The 18,405-nt window shown below is 43.6% G+C and overlaps 1 protein-coding gene across 8 annotated transcripts in view; it reads left to right on the top strand.

The window, feature by feature from the left end:
* Positions 1 to 18,405, top strand: part of LOC102459211 (transient receptor potential cation channel subfamily V member 3-like) — a 95,119-nt gene that overhangs the window by 70,537 nt on the left and 6,177 nt on the right. For 6 of the 8 annotated variants that reach the window (XM_075904636.1, XM_075904635.1, XM_075904639.1 and 3 more), the window contains 12 exons: positions 797 to 871; positions 3,873 to 3,958; positions 5,967 to 6,054; positions 9,226 to 9,332; positions 10,729 to 10,893; positions 11,023 to 11,166; positions 12,413 to 12,720; positions 12,962 to 13,147; positions 14,074 to 14,232; positions 15,647 to 15,778; positions 16,784 to 16,857; positions 17,383 to 17,548. In XM_075904636.1, the coding sequence (XP_075760751.1) occupies positions 797 to 871; positions 3,873 to 3,958; positions 5,967 to 6,054; positions 9,226 to 9,332; positions 10,729 to 10,893; positions 11,023 to 11,166; positions 12,413 to 12,720; positions 12,962 to 13,147; positions 14,074 to 14,232; positions 15,647 to 15,778; positions 16,784 to 16,857; positions 17,383 to 17,548 (1,690 nt within the window). The remainder of the gene's footprint in view (positions 1 to 796; positions 872 to 3,872; positions 3,959 to 5,966; positions 6,055 to 9,225; positions 9,333 to 10,728; positions 10,894 to 11,022; positions 11,167 to 12,412; positions 12,721 to 12,961; positions 13,148 to 14,073; positions 14,233 to 15,646; positions 15,779 to 16,783; positions 16,858 to 17,382; positions 17,549 to 18,405) is intronic. The other 2 variants (XM_075904642.1, XM_075904641.1) reach the window with 2 other exon arrangements.

The raw sequence follows: 18,405 nt of genomic DNA, 5'->3' as shown, positions 1-18,405 counted from the left end.
GATAACAAAGGTCCTATGAAACTCAAATGGAAATGTTCCTTGTTCATGGGTCTGTGTCACCTATTGTAGCCCTTCCACTTATTGCTATTGACCTTCACGATGAACTATTGGTTAGATTTCAGGTTTTTCCTTGCAACACAAAGTAAAACAAAGTAGACTGAAAACAAAGAACAAGAAACTGGTCTTTAATTGCAACCCTCAGTTTTATGGCCCCTCAGGAGACCGAACTGAAGGGCCACTGAAGGGTTTATTCCCATTCACTATTGCAAACCAGAGAAAAGCAAAGAAACATTAAAACAATAATTTAACACAAGGTTCCGTGTTTGAGTAGTGTCCCTATGAGTGATCCACTGTAGGTGTGCTGGTATCCCTTTACTGCTGATTGGAGAACTTCGGGAGCAGTGTCTGTTGGGCCCACAACTGTGCTGTCTCTACTTCTGTCACTCCACAAAGGCCAATCAGCATAGCTGCACTTACCCCGTATTAGTGCCTTTTCACTTTCACGTTTCTGCTTATGCGAATCCAGTCCTGGAGACAATAAACCTGCATGGCCACTGAGAGACTTTTGCTTCTGGACACAGCTCTTTTATAATTCCACTTTGAGTATATCATTTTCTTCCAGCACAAAATATCCATAGAGCTGAATGAATTCCCAAGCTCATGGCTAGAATGTTTAGCAACACTATACCACGGAGTGACCTTTCTGTGGTTGCTTCTTGCTACTTTCCTACTGCATCTAGCAATGTAATCTGATGGTGGAGTCCTTTTGGTTGATGAAATAACTTCTCCTCTGCAGACGTGAAGAGGATGAACCCCTAGTCTATCTGAGAGACTCCTATGAAACTCAAATGGAGACGTTCTGTGTTCATAGGTACGTGTCCCTTACTACAGCCCTTACATTTATTGCTGTTGCCCTTTACCATAAACTACTGGTTCCATTTCAGAATTTTCCTTTGAAAAGGAAAAAGTAGATTGAAAACAAGGCGAACTGGTCTTCAATTGCAACCTTTATTATTAAGTCCCCACAGGAGAGAGTCCTAAAGGGCCACTGAAGGGTCTATTTCCAGTCACTGTAGCAAACCGTGGAAAAGAAAAACAAGATTAAAATCAATGATTTAAAACAAGGTTTCTTGTTTGAGTCGTGTCCTGTGAATGCTCCACTGTACTGCTGATGGGAGAACTTCAGTGTCCATTTGGCTCGCCCCCGTTCTGTATCTATTCGTGCCTCAGCACAAGGCTAATCGGCATGTGTGCGCTAGCCTCCCAAGTCTATTTATACAAATCTAGTCCGGGTGACAATGGAATATGGTTGTTCATTTAGAGGCTTCCATGTGTGGACAGATCACTTTTGCTATTCAATTTTGAAAATATCATTTTCCTACAACACAGACTGTCCGGACTTGAGTGAAACCTGAAGCTCACGGCTAGAATGTTTAGTAAGACTTTGGCAGTAGGTAACATAAAGTAGAAGATGCTGCCACATAAATAATTATAGTGCTGATAAGGCAGCTAATATTATTTGCTGGAATACTTCCGAGTTGCCATATGGATAGTGGCTTGTCTAAATCTTCTAATTTTTTATATGCCTACATCTTAATAAATTATTTTTTTGAAAAACCACTCCCAACTCTGTTGTACATGTCTCCTATCACAGCTGTGTACAATAAATGTTATAAAATATAAGATGGGATAGTTATAGGAGATTAAATTTAGCTCTCATTCTATATGTCTTGAGAAACCAAATTTTGAAATGTTTTTTGCATAAATAGCATTTCTAAATGGCTTTCTGCTTTTTAATATCACAGGCGTCATTGTGTCACAGGCCAAAATTATCTCAGGCTCTGCAACCTTCAGAAAACCAGTAGGCACAAATATATATTTTATGCAAGAATATCTCCTCTGATAGCAAATGTGGAACAGCCCCAAAGCTATTGTCTTCCTAGAACAAAGGGTGGCAGAATTTCCCTGTGTCCAGAAATCTCTTTGCATCAGTGAGTCTGTCTCCCAAAAACTAACTCAGAAAAGAAATGCAAAGAGACCACCAGTTACAGAACATTGGGATTAGATGATTATCATTAAATATGACGAGCAGAAGAAGAATGGAAGATGACCCTTGTAGCAAAATACTAATAACAAGAAAGATGCTCCCTCCTCTTCTGCAGGCCCCTCTTCTGCAGTATGTTTGCAAGAACCAGTGTGTCATAGCTTTCAAACTCTAAACGTTTCAGTCCTCTTTCATTGGGTATCATGCTGTAGAAAGGGCCACAATAAACTCATCAGTCTGCCTATGCATCAGTACCCACGGTTGCATTCCACTCTCCATGTACAGTCAGGATATGGAGGTGGTGGAATCTCCCTCTCTGGAGATATTTAAGAACAGGTTAGATAGACATCTGTCAGGGATGGTGTAGACGGAGCTTGGTCCTGCCTTGAGGGTGGGGGGCTGGACTCGATGACCTCTCGAGGTCCCTTCCAGTCCTATTATTCTATGATTCTATGATTCTATGATCTTTCTTGTGTATGTTACCTCGCAGTTAACATGAATCGTTAATATTTGTATACATTTTTTATCTCTCAAGTTGCCGACATTATTGTCTTTATTTTGAACTGGAATTTCTTTATTTTGAACTGGATAAATCGTGGAACCTGACTAGAAATGTCCACTTCTATTAAGAAGTAGATTTCGCTCTCCATATGACTAGGACAATAATTATTCAAAACAAAAGGATGTCCCCTTAAAAAACTTTGCACACGTGCTTCTGCAAATTCAGTCCTGATGAAAATAAGATAAGACCGATCATGTAGAGATTACTATTTTTCGACAGATCTCCTTTTCTTTTCCATTCTGAAAACACCATTTTCTTCCAGCACAGCAAGCCCATAGACCTGAATGAGTCCTTGAGGAGAAGTCTAAAATATTTAGCAACTCAGTGGCAGTAGGTTGCCTTTCTATGATTGCCTGTTGCTGCTTTCCTTCTACAACTAGCAACGTAATCTGTGTGATTCTGACAATGGAGTCCCTTTGTTTGATGAAATAACTTCTTTTCTGCAGACGGGAACAGGAAAAACCAAGAATGTTCTTTGAAATTCAGTTGGATTTATGGGCAATAACTTTTTGCCAGGGGCCACTTCACACCAGAAGTGACGGAGCCTCAAACAGAAGGGATGGGGATTGGTTTACGGGAGGAGGTGCCCCTTTGACGCCCCCCAAATTCACCCTAAACACCCATGCCCTTGGAGACAAGAGGAGATTTTCCATGCTCCCCCACCCCTAGGCCAATCAGAGCTTGGGGGCGGGGCATGCAAATAATTTTTTGCCAAGGTCCCTCCTCCCACCCTGCCATGAGCACATGACCCTTCAAAGTGCTGCATGCTCCTGGCAGGCAGAGGAAACTTTGCGCATTTCCCCCCACCCCAAGGCCCTAATTGGCCTGGGGGCAAGGGAGTGACAGGGCCTCTGCAGGCCAGATCAACCCGCTTGGCGGGCCAGATCCAGCCCACAGAGGACCTTTTGCCCTCCCCTGCTCCAAGGGTTACATTTCAGTTTTTTGCCTTAGAATTAAAATATCAGAACAAATTAGATTGAAAAGAAAGAACAAAGAATTGGTCTTTAATTGTAACCCTCAGTGCTAAAGCCTCTGATGAGACAGAATGGAGGGCCCCTTGCTCTTCTTTCCTATTCACTAGTGCAAGCCATTGGGAATCCAACTTTCATTTAGAAAATAACTAAACCATAGAAAAGCAACACAATGGCAGTAGGTTACTTTTCTGTGATCGCCTCTTGCTGCTTTTCTTCTGCAACCAGCAGTGTAATCTGTGTGATTCTGCACAATGGAGTCCTTTTGTTTAATGAAATAACGTCTCCTCTGCAGACATGAAGGGGATGAGCCCTCAGAGCAACCAAGAATGGCTGATGATTCATCCTTTCCAGTTCAAATGGACGACTTCATTATTTGCGGTAGGTACGTGTCATCGTGGCTGTGTCTAGACTGGCCAGTTTTTCCAGAAAATCAGCCACTTTTCCGGAAAAACTTGCCAGCTGTCTACACTGGCCGCTTGAATTTCCGCAAAAGCACTGACTTCCTACTGTCTGAAATCAGTGCTTTTTGCGGAAATACTATGCTGCTCCCGTTTGGGCAAAAGTCCCTTTTGCGCAAAACTTTTGCACAAAAGGGCCAGTGTAGACAGCCCAGATTTGTTTTGTGCAAAAAAGCCTCGATCGCGAAAGTGGCAATTGGGGCTTTTTTGCACAAAAGCGCGTCAAGATTGGCCACGGACGCTTTTCCGCAAAAGGTGCTTTGGCAGAAAAGCGTCCGTGCCAATCTAGACGCTCTGTTCTGAAAATGCTTTTAACGGAAAAGTTTTCCGTTAAAAGCATTTCCGGAAAATCATGCCAGTCTAGACGTAGCCCTACTGTAGCTCTTTCAGGTATTGCTATTGTATTTTACTTTTTATATTTATTCAGATTAAAAAATTAGAACTATCTAGATTAGTACAAAATATTGTAACTGCAATTTAATACTGAGCTGTCCTGAGATACTTAATTATGCTGCGTGGAGATGGCAACGCTGGGCTGGATTCCCCTCTTATAGCCCTGGAGTTGCTCCTAGATTGCACGGTCAGTGAAAGGGGTATCGGACCTGCTTGTGTTGGAAGCAGCGCTGATTGCGGAGGAAGGATTTAAAGGTTCACTAGAAGTGTGACAAATTCAGGGTTTTTTCCCCTTTAATTTGATCTGGAGAAATCATGGAACCTGACCCTATTTCCTGGTTTCCACAAATGGGGATTTTTAATAATGAATGATTCACTGAAAAATTTCTGACAAAGTCAACTCTCCAGTGCAGAAAGAGCCGAAGGCTTGGCAATAAAAGCCCAAAGCCTTTTCCAGTGGCTCCCAAACGATCAGACTATGTTACCAAGCTCTCAGTGTGACCCCTCGAGGTGCTGTTTGTACGTACTCAACAAGATCAGTCTCCTCCCTCAGGAATGTCCATTTCTAAGACATCTATAGAGAAGCGACAAGGGCATAGTTCCATTCTTTTGCAGAACAACTGGGGATATTGCCTCCATTTGCCATCTTCGGCTCCACAGTGTCATTTGCAACTGACCCTGGGCAGGGCGGGGGCGGGGCAGGGGGAGGCATGGGCCTGGCTATGCGCTCCTAGCGGGGCCATGATGCTGCGTGGAGTTGGCAGAGCTGGGGGCAGCCCTCGGCATCGTTCAGACCATGCGGCACCGACCCCAGCCAGACCTTCAATACCACCTGGAGTGTTCTGCCTGGGGTTCCAATGGGGATTTAAAGGGCTTGGGCAGAAATTCTATTTAAGAGCAATTAATTTTGACATTCACTGTAGCATGCTGAACTTTCTTTTAATTAAAAAATTAGAATTATGGAGTTTAGAACACAACAGAGTACCTACTACGTATTTAATACTGAGTTGTTCTGAGATTCTTAAATTACCTTTTACTGTCAGACTAGTGTCGGGTAGAAGTTCAATTCAGGATTTGTTTGGGGTCATATGGGGTTCTCTGTAAATGTCAAAACTGGGCCTCTGACTTCTCCTGAGGAGAGCTACACCTGCTGTTAAAAACTGTTTCTCTGAAGGAGTCTTCTGGAAGGTTGGCTTGCCAATTTCTGTGTGCCCAAGTGCTGCTTTTTGCACCAGAAAGAATTGCAGGCTCAAAAATGTGGGTAAAACATTGGCGGATATCAATTGCACTAGGAAAATGTAGCCAGACTTCTTTAAACAAGGAACGCTGCCTTTATTTTTCCTAGACAATCATATGTTTTCAGCCAGATGAAACAACAAAGCAACAGTACAAAGTAGAATTCTACCTCTGCTTGTAAATACCCTCAGGGAGTGGAATGCAGTTACCTGGGTTTGAATGACAATATTTAAAAAAAAAGAACAATCAACCAGACACAGTAAATGTTTTTCTAATGATCTCTTTTGATTTTACAACAGAACCTTGCGGAGAGCCTTCCCTTCCATCGACTAACGGACATTATGACCAAGTAGATTCATCAATAGAAACTTCAGGATGGAATAACAGGTAGAGATGTTTGGCTTGCAGCAGTTCAGTGAAAACATTACTTTTCTTTTTACAAATATCTAATTTCCAGTGTTGACCAATTTTGTTACATTTCTGGCAGGTCGGTTTCCTTTACATTTGAGCAGCTGACGTCTTCCCAAATATGAATGTACAATGTTGGATTGCTTATTACTAGTGTTATCACAGAACCATAGATAAGAGGATTGGAAAGGACCTCTTAAGACATCTACTTCTGGCTACACGCGGCACGGGCTAGATAGTTCGGACTAGCAAGCTATTCCGAACTATCTGTACGCCTCGTGAAACGGGGTTCGAACAAGCCGGCATTTAAAAATGGCGCCGGCCGGCTTATGCAAATAAAGCCCGGGAAATTCAAATCCCGGGCTTCATTTGCACGTTCGGTATGCATACATTACCCCGCTAGTTCGCACTAGCGGGGTAGTGTAGACATACCCTTAAAGACTAACAAGATGGTTTATTAGGTGATAAGTTTTTGTGGGCCAGACCCACTTCCTCAGGTCTGAGAAGTTCATCCGATATAATAGCATTCAGTCACTTTAGGCACATGATGGCATAAATTATATTTCTGGATGAACAGGAATATGTATTCTTGATCTTGTAACTGGCATGGTTAGATCCAATAATGACTAACACGGCTGCATCTCTATCACTATCTTACTATAAGTAGAAATCTGAAATGAAAAAGCATGTTCTTACAGTCTGCCTCCGCTAAAACGGTTTTGTATTTTGGGGAAATGTAATCTGAGTAGAGCAGAATATTCAGAAAGCCCTAAAACGATTTTTTAAAAGTACACTAATTAGAGATACAGAAACCTGCTGGGGGGAAGGGAGAATTAGGGAGCAGAGGAATATGTGGGGAGGGATTGGGGCTGCAGGGAGGGGAGAGATAAATGGGGATGAGAGATAAGGGATGGGAGAATAGTTGTGGGCACAGGTTGGGGAAGGGAAACATGGGGCCAGAAAGGGGGGAAAATTGAATCAGGTGCACTTGTCAGCTTCACATCCTCCCTTGATCTGGTGTCCCCTGGCGGGGGCGGGACAGGGCAATCATAGGAGGAAGGAGTTGGAGCCAGGTAACCTTACCTGTCCATAAGGGAGCTGTGATATGTCTGTGTGGGGGCACTTCTGCAGGGAAACTGGCAGCAGTGTGAGACACCCCCTGTAAATAGGAGCTTCAGGGGGTAGCCGAGTTAGTCTGTTACAGAAAAAAAACAAATGATCTGGTAGCACTTTATAAACTAACAAAACATGTAGATGGGATCATGAGCTTTCGTGGGCACTGCCCACTTCTTCAGATGACCAAGAAGCCAGCTGTGCCCACGAAAGCTCATGATACCATCTACATGTTTTGTTAGTTTATAAAGTGCTACCAGATCATTTGTTGTTTTTTTCCCCTGTAAATAGATATTTAATTGCTCTTTAAATAGCCCATTAACAGCTCTTTAAATAGCTCCCTCCTCTTTAAATAACTAGAGAGTCCCTGTCAGCTCTTTAAATAGGTTCCTGCTAATTCTTTAAATATCCCCCCTACTATCTTTTGCCCCAGCTCAGCCAGCTATGGTGGGAGCTGTGCACCGGGGCGCACCCCTTTACTTTCACCTCTGAGTAAAACTCAGTAAAGTCTTCCTGAGACTTAAAAGTTTCAGAGGGGGAGCTGTGTTAGTCTATAACTAAAAAAATGTAAAAATCAACAAATAGTCCTGCAGCACCTTAGAGATGAACAAAACATGTAGAAAAAAACAACCAATGGTCTGGTAGCACTTGATAGACTAACAAAACATGAAGATGGTGGAAGCCTGGTATCATGATCATGATCAGGCTAAGCTTAAAGAAATTTAAAGGGACAGGGAGTAGATCTGGGTGAAACTTTTCATATGAATAGTTTATTGGGTGAAAAATTCCATTTTGGAGGAACAAAAACCATTTGTTGAATTCTACTCAGCTTGTTCGGCTGGAGGGAAAGACGGGGAAAATATCGAAAAGTTACATTTTGACATTTTTAAAAAAACTTTGAATTTTAATTGCAAAACAACATTTTGTTTATAAATTAGGCATAGTTTTTTAGAAGGGTAGAAAGCATTAAAAGACTAAAAGAAATTAAATTTTTAAAAACCTCAAGGCAATTTTTTCAGCTTTCCCTGAGAAAACAAAAAGAAATCAATTTTGAATTAACTTGAAAACAGCTGTATTTTTTCATTTAGACACACATCTGAAAAATTGCTCAGTTTAGGGAGCATCTATGTTGCAGGCCTGAGTAATCCAGAAGTTATATTTCTCTCCTATAAATGTTATTTCTGTGTCTGGCTTGTTCTTTTTTTCTTTTCTTCATAATTCAACCCACAGGAGTTCAAATCCTGCTTCAAAATCACTAATCTTAGGGGGAAATATCATGATGCATGATATACATTGACTTATTGATCTGAAACCGCAATAAACCCAGGATTTCACAGGAAGGTCATAATAGCACAACAGGGAGAAATGAAAAAATGCAATCCTTAACCCTAGTATATCCCATTTGACTGGGGCAGACAAGATGAGGTCTTGGACTGAATCTGGCCTGCTGAGCTACTGGATCCATCCCGAGGGCCGTGCTGCTGGGACTGTCAGATACAAAGCAGCTTCACACTCCTTTAAGCAAATAGGGAACTGGCAAATAGCATCTTAGAAATTGTGTTGGGGGCAGGAGCCATGTGTGGAAAGCCTTCCCTTCCCCGTCACCTCCACCCCCTGAGCAGAGAGCCACAGGGAGCAGCTAGCCATTTTGAGCAGCCTGGGTCTGTGGTAGACATGGAACTTGCCTCAGAATCCTGCAGGGTTGCTGGCTGGGAACCGCCTAGATAAATGTCTCCTGGCCAGAGCCTGCCTCTGTCACACCCCCCCCCCCCCCCACACACACACACAAACACACCTCAACTCCCTTCCTCAGGTCACCAACCAAACCCTCTGCACCCTTCCTCCCCCATCCCAAGTCATAACTCCCTCCCAGTCCTTGCACACTCTCCATGGAAAAGTGCACCCCTTGACCACTTACCAAAATGGCCCCCATCAAAACTTATCACCCACCCCTGCCTTAGGCCATGAGCTGTACACTGGGGATCTTCGTATCAGTGTTTCATTATGCTGGCTGTTTGTTTGTTTCCTCTTTAACAGGGACGTATCAGACTTTTTTGATGATGTTGCTAAGGGAGATCTTAAAAAAATAAAATCCTGGCTCTCGAGAATCCAACGGAATAAGTGGCAAATGGATGAGCTCAGAGGTACAATGTGTGTCAGTTCCCATTCAAGCATACAGGAATCCCACTGCACCGACTTCTGATCTATTTTACACTGCAGTAGCTTGAAATTACTACTCCAATAATACACTAGTAAATATTGGAGCTATTTAGAAGGAAATAAGGAACTAATGGGATGGAGAGTTTAGGAAAGACTGAGATGCCAAACTCTTATTGCTGGTGCACTGAAGAGCTTTGCTAGAGTGGAGTCTAAGTACATGAGTTGTTCCACGGAAGTAAATGGGATACTCACACACTTACGCACTTTACTAGGGTATTGCCTTAATTAAATACAGGAGGGTAAAGGTATAGTCACTAATTCCCTCTGGGGGTTTAAGATTTGGAGAATGGGACGGGCTCAGTTCTGGGGCAGAGGGTTGTGGTGCTGGGGGCTAAGGGCTGTGGCTGGGGGTACCAGCTCTGGGATGGGGCCAGAGTAAGGGAGGGAACTCAGGGCTACAGCAGAGGGTTGGGGTGCAGGTGGCTGGGGGTGCAGGCTTTAGGGTGGGACTAAGGATAAGGAGTTTTGTGTGCAGGCTGCCCGGGACAACAGCGCAGAGAGAGAACTCTCCCCAGACCTCTTTTCCTGCAGCAGCACCCAGACTGGGGGAGAGGTGCCTCTCCCCACTGCAACAAGGCTGGGGCTGGGGTGAGAGAGAGGTGCTTCTCTACCACAACCACAGGGCTGGAGGAGCCATTGCATCCCTGCATGCCCCAGGCTCCCCCATCACTATTCCCCACCCCACCCCACTGCCTCCCTCCGCTTCCTGAATCACTCCACTGCCAACTTCCAGGTCCTCCTGTAGCCACGCCCCTGAGTGCAATGTGCATGGCTGCATGGTTCTGCTAAATAAGTGCATGACTCTTGGTAGCCTCCTTTGTGGCCACCCAGGGTGCACCTTGGAGGGACTATAGTCCTGAGATCCCCAGGAGGTGTAAATCAGCAAAATTCTGTACACTAGCTAAAAACGTGACCCCACTGATTTCAGCAAAGCTCTGCAGAATTACCACCAGCTGAAATTGTGCTTAACCTGGCTCAAAAGAGGGAGACACTCTCAGTGAAACACTGGGTGTGTGCAGGTAAATATAGTTTAAAAAACGTCCTGGTCATTTTAATACTAAACGCAGGATCTGTGAAATATGGGGCTGTCCAATGCTAGGGAAGGCCCTAAGCTTTGGGGGCCGGATCCAGGAAACCCAGGAGCTGCATCTGCCCCCCAGGCCTTCGGTTCCCCACCCCAGTGCTAGACTATTAATTGTAGTCTGAGCTGTTTGAAATGCAGCCAGTTACACATATCTGTTTGCTCTGATTTTAGAAGTGCCATAATATTAGGGACAGGCCTGTTCGAGGGAGAATTACAATGAAAGCTCATTTCTACAGAAAAAGAAACTGGAAAAACCTGTTTGATGAAAGCTTTGCTGAATCCAGTGAACAATTCCCCAGAGACCACTGAAGAGATCGTTACATCGCTGATAGAGTGTGCAAAAGGTTCTGGGTGTTTGAAGAAGCTGCTGGATGCATCTTTTACTGCTAAAGCATATGAAGGTAATAAATTATTCTGGTTTAGAGCAAGACTTCGATTTCTGGGGCTCAGAATTATTTTTTCTTTTACCATTTTCATCTTCCCTTCCCCCCACAAAGTTAACATCTGTCTTTGCTCATTCTTCGCTGCAGGGCAGACAGCACTGCACATTGCCATTGAGAAAAGGCTGGACAGGATAGTTAAGCTCCTAGTTGAAAATGGAGCTGACGTTCATATCCAAGCAAAAGGAACATTCTTCCAGCCACTTACATGGAGAGATGACTGCTTCTATTTTGGTAATTCTACTTCATGGCTCATTCCCACTGAACAAAAGCCATTACCCACTTGTCCTGAGCTTGTTCCTTTCCATAATGGTGGAAGGGGAGGGGTTGATTTTCTTCCTGCACATTGTGAAAATGTCCTTTTCAAGCCCTAATGAAGTCCCCAGCAAAACTCCCATTGACCAGTAGGGCCCAGATTTCATCCTTGTGGTACATCTGGCCCTGAAACAATATTGAATTATTTGGAGGTGAACTTAACCCATGTTTGGGAAGTAAAGGAGTTTTGGCAGGGCCTTGTGTGGACTCTCTACAGCTGGGTCAATTTCACTCTTTGAAAATGACACCTGGACAGGCCATCTTGGTAACCTAGTGGCTATTTCATGTCAATAAGATCTATTCTCTGTCATTTCTGCTCTATAGGGTACCAGTAGTCCTGTGGATAAGATACTCAACCTTAGAACATGGGAATGACCATATTGTATCATCCGGCCAAATATCCAGTCTCTGACAGTTTAATAGTCCTTTCAAAATTATACTAATTATGAGAACTCGGGATATTTTGTTATCTGTATAAAAATGGCCACACTGGGTCAGACCAAAGGTCTACCTCCCGTCATCCAGGTGCCCTTTAGAGAGGACAGGTGGGCTGAAGTTGAATCTCTCCCCTCTGCCCCTGATTCATAGGGGATCATTGCTGGCTGTTCCCCTTCATCAGGGAGTGAGGGGAAAGTGCGCTGTTTGCTGCATTCCTTAACCTGGCAGGGGAGCAGAGGGGCCAGCTGAACCTGGACCTGCCCCACCCGGGGAACATGTATCCTCCCCCGGCTGCGCCTGCTGGCGGTACAATGGCCATGGAGAGGTGCTTCTCACCTGGCCCCAAGCTGCTGTGGTGAGAGAGGTCTGGGGTAGACCGCTTTCCCCAGGGCTGCCTGCATCCTGAACCCTTCACCCCCACCCCACCCCAGAGCCATGATTTAAATGAAGAAAAGCAAAAATTGAGTTAAAGAGCAATGCTGGATAAATCTTGTAGTTTGTTTCTATATTAGAGGTTCTCCAGACCCTTGATCATTCTCATCACTCTTCCCTGAACGCCTTCCAGTAAGTGGATTGGTGGTTGAGGATGAGGGATAACTTCGGGGTTGTGACCTATATTTTCTCACTCAAATACTACTTAAACTGTGGCAAGAGGGAAGTGCTGTTGAGCAATAAGCTACAGCCATTCCGATAGAGATTCACTTGCAACTTTTAATGTTGTTGACAGGAGAATATCCACTCTCGCAGGCTGCTTGCACAAACCAACCAAAGTTAGTGGAGTTCCTGTTAGATAAAGTTTCAAATCCTTATGCCCAAGATTCCCTGGGAAATACAGTCCTTCATGCGCTGGTAATGGTAGCTGATGACTCTGAGGAAAATACAGCGTTTGTGACAGAAATATATGACCAGATTTTGAAGGCGAGTGAAAAAAAATGCATTGAAACTAGAAATGAGTCAAAGAAGAACCTGGAAAAGATCTCGAACAAAGAAGGACTCACTCCCCTACAGTTAGCTGCGACATATGGGAAGATCAAGGTACAGTCGCCTCAGCTGTCTAATAAAAGAAGGGGAGTTTGTCATGTGAAGGGGAGTGTGTCATGGCATGGGGAGAACCTTGTCAAAGGTTAGGACAAGAAAAGTGGTGAATGGAGAGTTTTCAGGGCCCTCAAACAGTCTTAGAAGTTCTAACAGGGAAGAAATAAGAACTGCAGTGTCACAGATCCAGAACCCGGCAATGATTTTCTTTCTCCCTCTGGGTTATTTTGCTCCTAAATAGATCTTCCAGCATATTTTAGGAAGATCCTTTCCATGTGAAGGCAAACACTCAATGGCTCATCTCTCGAGGAAGTTTGTGGAATGGGCGTATGGCCCGGTCTGCTGCTCCTTATATGATTTATCAGAAGTGGATACTGGAGAGCGCCATTCTGCCCTGAAGATTGTGGTGTATAACACCAACCATGAGGTATGTGCCCGAGAACCGGAACAATGAAAAACAAAGGATTGTACTGCCTTGGGAACACATGGAGGGAGTGTGAGTCGTGTCCCTTCAGCAGCTGACCTGCTGTTGCCAGCTAATGGAGTTTCTCCTTCAAGTGGTAAAAGTGTGTGCGTTGCAACTGATGATTCCTGGATCATCAACCAGCTGACAGTCATAGCAAGGGCAAGGAGGGTCAGCAGCCATGAGTACCAGGATGCTTCTTGCTTTTCTTCCTGTTCCCCTGAAGACCAGGGAGTGAGGAAAAAGTACACAGGTTTTGTGATTTACTCCTCTGCCCTCTCCCCTCACCAGCCAGGAGTGAGACGCATGCACACACACTTTGTAATTTCCCCCCGCTCACTGCCCAATAGGGGAATGGGAAGAAAAGCGAGCAGTGTCCCGGTACACATAGCTACTGCTCCCTCTGCCTCCTGAAATGGTGCCCTGTCCTAGAGTCCTGGGAGGTGCTAATAAACAGCAGCCCACCGTACAAAAAATGGCTGAGGTTATGGCTGTGTCTACACTACAGGGTTTTTCTGGGACACCAGAGATATTCCAGAAAAACTCCACCGGCATCCAGGGAACCCGTCTGCTCTTCCGCTTTTTTTTGCGGAAGAGCAGACTTGCTCTTTTGGAAGCCCTGTCTTCCTCCTCCCATGAGGAAGAAGGGATCTTCCAAAAGGTTTTTTTTTCAAAATTTTGCCAAATTTTGGAAAAGCCTCTTCTGAAAAAATATCAGAAAAAGGTGCACAAATTGAGGAGCGCATTTTGCGTAAATTTTTCCGATAGATTCTTGTAGTGTAGACATAGCCTATGAATATCTTAAGAATTCAGTTCTCACTTTTAGACACTTTACTTTCTCTCTCTCTATCCACGAGAGAGAAGTTAACAAGTGTTCTTCCCCTTTGCAGAAACACTATGACATGCTGGATGTGGAGCCTCTGAAAGAGCTGATTGGTATAAAATGGAGACATTTTGCGGCAGTGATGTTTGGCATCAGCACAGCCCTGTATCTGCTGTACATCACCATTTTCACTGTGATGGCTGCATATCAGCCCCAGATCAACCAGGTGAAGATTTCTGGAGAGATTCAAGCTTGCTGCATGGAGCTATTTAATGTATTTAACTTATATTGGCAGATCCCACACCTGGCTAGAGAGCAGAACTAGAACTCTGCCAGAAGCCCTGCTGTGGGTGTCCCTCATGCATGCAGGTCACCATCGTTCAGCATCAGGAAGTCTTGTGTGTGTGCAGTTACATCTCCATGAACTGTAGAAATATACACACTAGTGCATACAAAATGATGGGCTCTAAATTAACTGCAATCACTCGAGACAGTTTTTGGAGTCATTGTCGATAGTTCTCTGAAAACATCTGCTCACTGTACAGCAGCAGTCAAACAAGCTAGTACGGTATTAGGAACCATTAGGGAAAGGAAAGACAAGATAGTAAGTGTCATAAATCATATGAATCCATGGAACGCTCACACCTTGAATGCTGCATGCAGTTCTGGTTTCCCCATTGCCAAAATGATGTATTAGAAACAGTGCAGAGAAGGGCAACAAAAACGGTTAAAGGTATGGAACAGTTTGCATATGAGAGCTTAACTAGGCTGAAACTATTTAGTTTAGAAAAGAGACAAGGGAGGATATGCTAGAGGTCTACAGAATCATGAATGGTGTGGTGTAAGTAAAAGTTATTTATCACCTCACATGATCCATGAATTGGGGTCACCTGATAAAATTAACAATCTGTGGATTTAAAACAAACACCAGGCAGTACTTCTTCACAAATCGCATGGTCAGCCTTTGGAACTCACTGCAGGGGATGTTGTGAAGGTCAAAAGTAGAAATGAATTTTAAAAAGAATGAGAAGTTCATAGAGGACAGGTTGATCGTGGATCAGTCGCCAAGATGTCCCTAAGCCTCTGGCTGCCAGATCCTAGGAGCAGGAGAGCGAGAACCTTGGTAGAAGTTGGGGGGAGGATCATGAGGCTCTGCCCCTCTTGGTGGCCAGACCGGAAGGCAGAGCCAGGCAGTGGCAAGAGCAACTCAGGGAGACCTGGACCATCCACCTGCCCTAGGTGAGGGGGATTACTCAAGAGCAGCCTTTGGCCATTCTCTATCCCCCAGAGGTTGTTCTATTTATTCCCTTTGAAGAATCTGGTACTGGCCACTGTCAGAAGACAGGATACTGGACTAGATGGACTATTAATCTGACCCAGTGTGGCTGTTCTTACATTTGACAGATAATATTCAGCAATTAAAAATCCTGGCCGTGAGTCTTGGCTGGTATTACACTGTGGGCTTGGGAGACATGAGTAGTACTAAGGTTGACACCTTCAGTGTTCGATTTACTGGGTCTTTACTCGACCTAATAAATTGAATGCTGGAAGATTGACCGACATAGCGTTGATCTTTCCACAAGTATAGGCATAGCCTCAGACTACTTTTTTTGTCTTGTTTCCTTCCCTGTTCCTTTCAGCAGATGGCAGCTCCCAACACAACTGTACATATTTTGCAGCAGGTTCTCCATGAGGCAAACGGTGGAAACCCATGGCTTCTTGTGGCGCAAATTTACACTTTAATAGCAGCCATTTCCTTCTTGGTTAAGAGTGTAAGTAGAACCACACGTCTAGCCACTGGAATATGATACAATTGACGTCCATGAGGCTTCTCTGACAGAGACAGAATAGAATATAGACATACACATTTTCTTTTGCTATGTTAAAAGTGTACACACTAATGTATTTTGCACAATCAAAGCCTCTTAACTGTAGCAGAGCTGCTACTCCACAATTATAAAACCATCACAATATTACTGCTTAACTATAGCCCTGTTAGTGATGTCTATTATATGTTAAACACATGAGCTGCATCTAGACTGGCATGATTTTGGGCAAATACTTTTAACGGAAACATTTTTCCGTTAAAAGTATTTGTGCAAGAGAGCCTCTATATTGGCAGTGCCTTTGCGCAAAAGATTTGCTTTTGCGCAAGAGCATCCGTGCCAGTGTAAACGCGCTCTTGAGCAAGAAAGCTCCGATGGCCATTTTAGCCATCGGGCTTTCTTGCGCAAGAAATTAACATTGCAAGAATACTTGGGCAAGAAGGCTTATCCCTGAGCAGGAGCGTCGGAATATTTGCTCAAGAACCACTGATTTTGTACATTACAACGTCAGTGTTCTTGCGCAAATACTCTCGGCCAACGTAGACAGGCAGCAAGTTTTTGCACAAAATCATGCCAGTCTGGACACAGCCAGGCATTATGGAGCAGTTCACTTCCCACAGAGGAGCAGCGCAAGACATGCACCACTTAGGTCTTCATATTAAGTTAGATGTATGTGGTGCATTGGCCTTGTGTTGACCTATACTGAGGAGAATTTCACCCCTAGTGAGCTAAGCAATGCACATGGTTTCCCAGGAAACTTCAGTGCTAAATACTAATGTCCTTTCAGAGGGTCATAGAGGGATTACCGTATGTCCAACCGACTGTAGGTAGCAAAGTTAATGAACTGGAACATATTTCAAAATCACATTTTTAAAAGTGTTGACTAAGCTTCTAAGTGTTAACTAACTTAAGCGGAAGGACTTGTATTTGATCCACATGTTTGTGTTTCAGGGTTTAGAGATCTTCTGGATGTGGCCTTTCACATTTCGCTCTATTCTTCAGATTAACTATTTCTACGTTCTCTTGTAAGTTTTACTCTTCTTGTCCCCTCTGAATATAATATAGTATTAAACCTTGTCCCAGTGGAACTAGTGTCTTGTGTTTCTGTAAGCCAGTCAGGCTAGACTTTTTTAGCTATTTGAAATTGCATTGCATGTATTTAATAAATACAGGTTGAATGTTTCTAGTCCAGGGATCTCTGGTCCTGCAACATCCATGGTCTGGCATGATTTTAGTTAGCCAGATGTCCATTTACTATGCATGTGGCCAAGTTTCCCCGTGGTAACGTTTGTTCAGAGTCCTGGCTGTCTGTGTACACAGCTGCTATTTAGCTTAAATTTACACCCAAATGTCTTTTAAGAGCCTTGTAAGCAGTGGAAGGGTTGGTAATGCTGTTAGACAATATTGACCTGTGGTTCAGCAAATTCTTATGTTCTGCACCAATCAGATCCTGAGGGTGCCAGACTAGAGAGGTTTAACCCGTACATATATTTCAGTAACAACTGATGGGAAATATCTCTGTTGTGACTATAGTTTCTTTTTTTTCCCAGTTTCATTCAAGCACTGCTCGTGATATGTGCACATATGTTGTGCTTCATGCAGATGGAAGTTTATGTTATAGTGAGGGTCTCAGCCTTAGTTTTGGGATGGTTCAATATCTTGTACTATTTCAGAGGGTTCCGAATCACTGGCATTTACACTGTAATGGTTCAAAAGGTAGGTTCAAAACCTTTAACATGTATTTACATATTAAAAGCATGTTAATATAGGTATAAAAACACAACAAAACTGGTTCATAAGAGAGTGGAGAATTTTCCCAGAAGTTGGAAAGAACCTATTGCTAAGGTATTCCACATAAATATTTTCCTGTGTTTGGATTGTGAATATAAATATTGACCATAGCATTTCTCTTTGCTCCATTCAGGCATGTTTTGACCAACCAGCAGTAAAATATGCGAAAGCTAAATTATTCCTATTCGCTTAAATTTTCCTTGCAATTGGTTTCCTTTACTTAAGACATGTTTTATATAAACCCTAAGCTATCACAATGTGACAGATTTACTTTATTATATTGAGTGCAACGTTAAAAGATCTGGGAATATATGGATATGCTGCTATGCCCCTAAATAGTCTTTATGTCTATAATAAGGCTGCGTCTAGATAGGCATGATTTTACGGAAATGCTTTTAACGAAAAACTTTTCCGTTAAAAGCATTTTTTGAACAGAGTGTCTAGATTGGCACAGATGCTTTTCCGCAAAAGCACTTTTTGCGGAAAAGCGTCCATGCCAATCTAGACGTGCTTTTCCGCAAAAAATCTCCAATCGCCATTTTCGCGATTGAGGCTTTTTTGCGGAAAACAAATCTGAGCTGTCTACACTAGCCCTTTTGCGCAAGAGCTTTGCGAAAAAGGGACTTTTGCCCGAACGGGAGCAGCATAGTATTTCCACAAGAAGCACTGATTTCTTACAGTAGGAAGTCAGTACTTTTGTGGAAATTCAAGCGGCCAGTGTAGACAGCTGGCAAGTTTTTCTGGAAAAGCGGCTGATTTTCCGGAAAAACTGGCCAGTCTAG

This window comes from Pelodiscus sinensis, chromosome 21, assembly GCF_049634645.1.
Source record: "Pelodiscus sinensis isolate JC-2024 chromosome 21, ASM4963464v1, whole genome shotgun sequence".
Classification (NCBI taxonomy): Eukaryota; Metazoa; Chordata; order Testudines; family Trionychidae; genus Pelodiscus; species Pelodiscus sinensis.
This window is presented reverse-complemented; position numbering and strand designations above follow the sequence as displayed.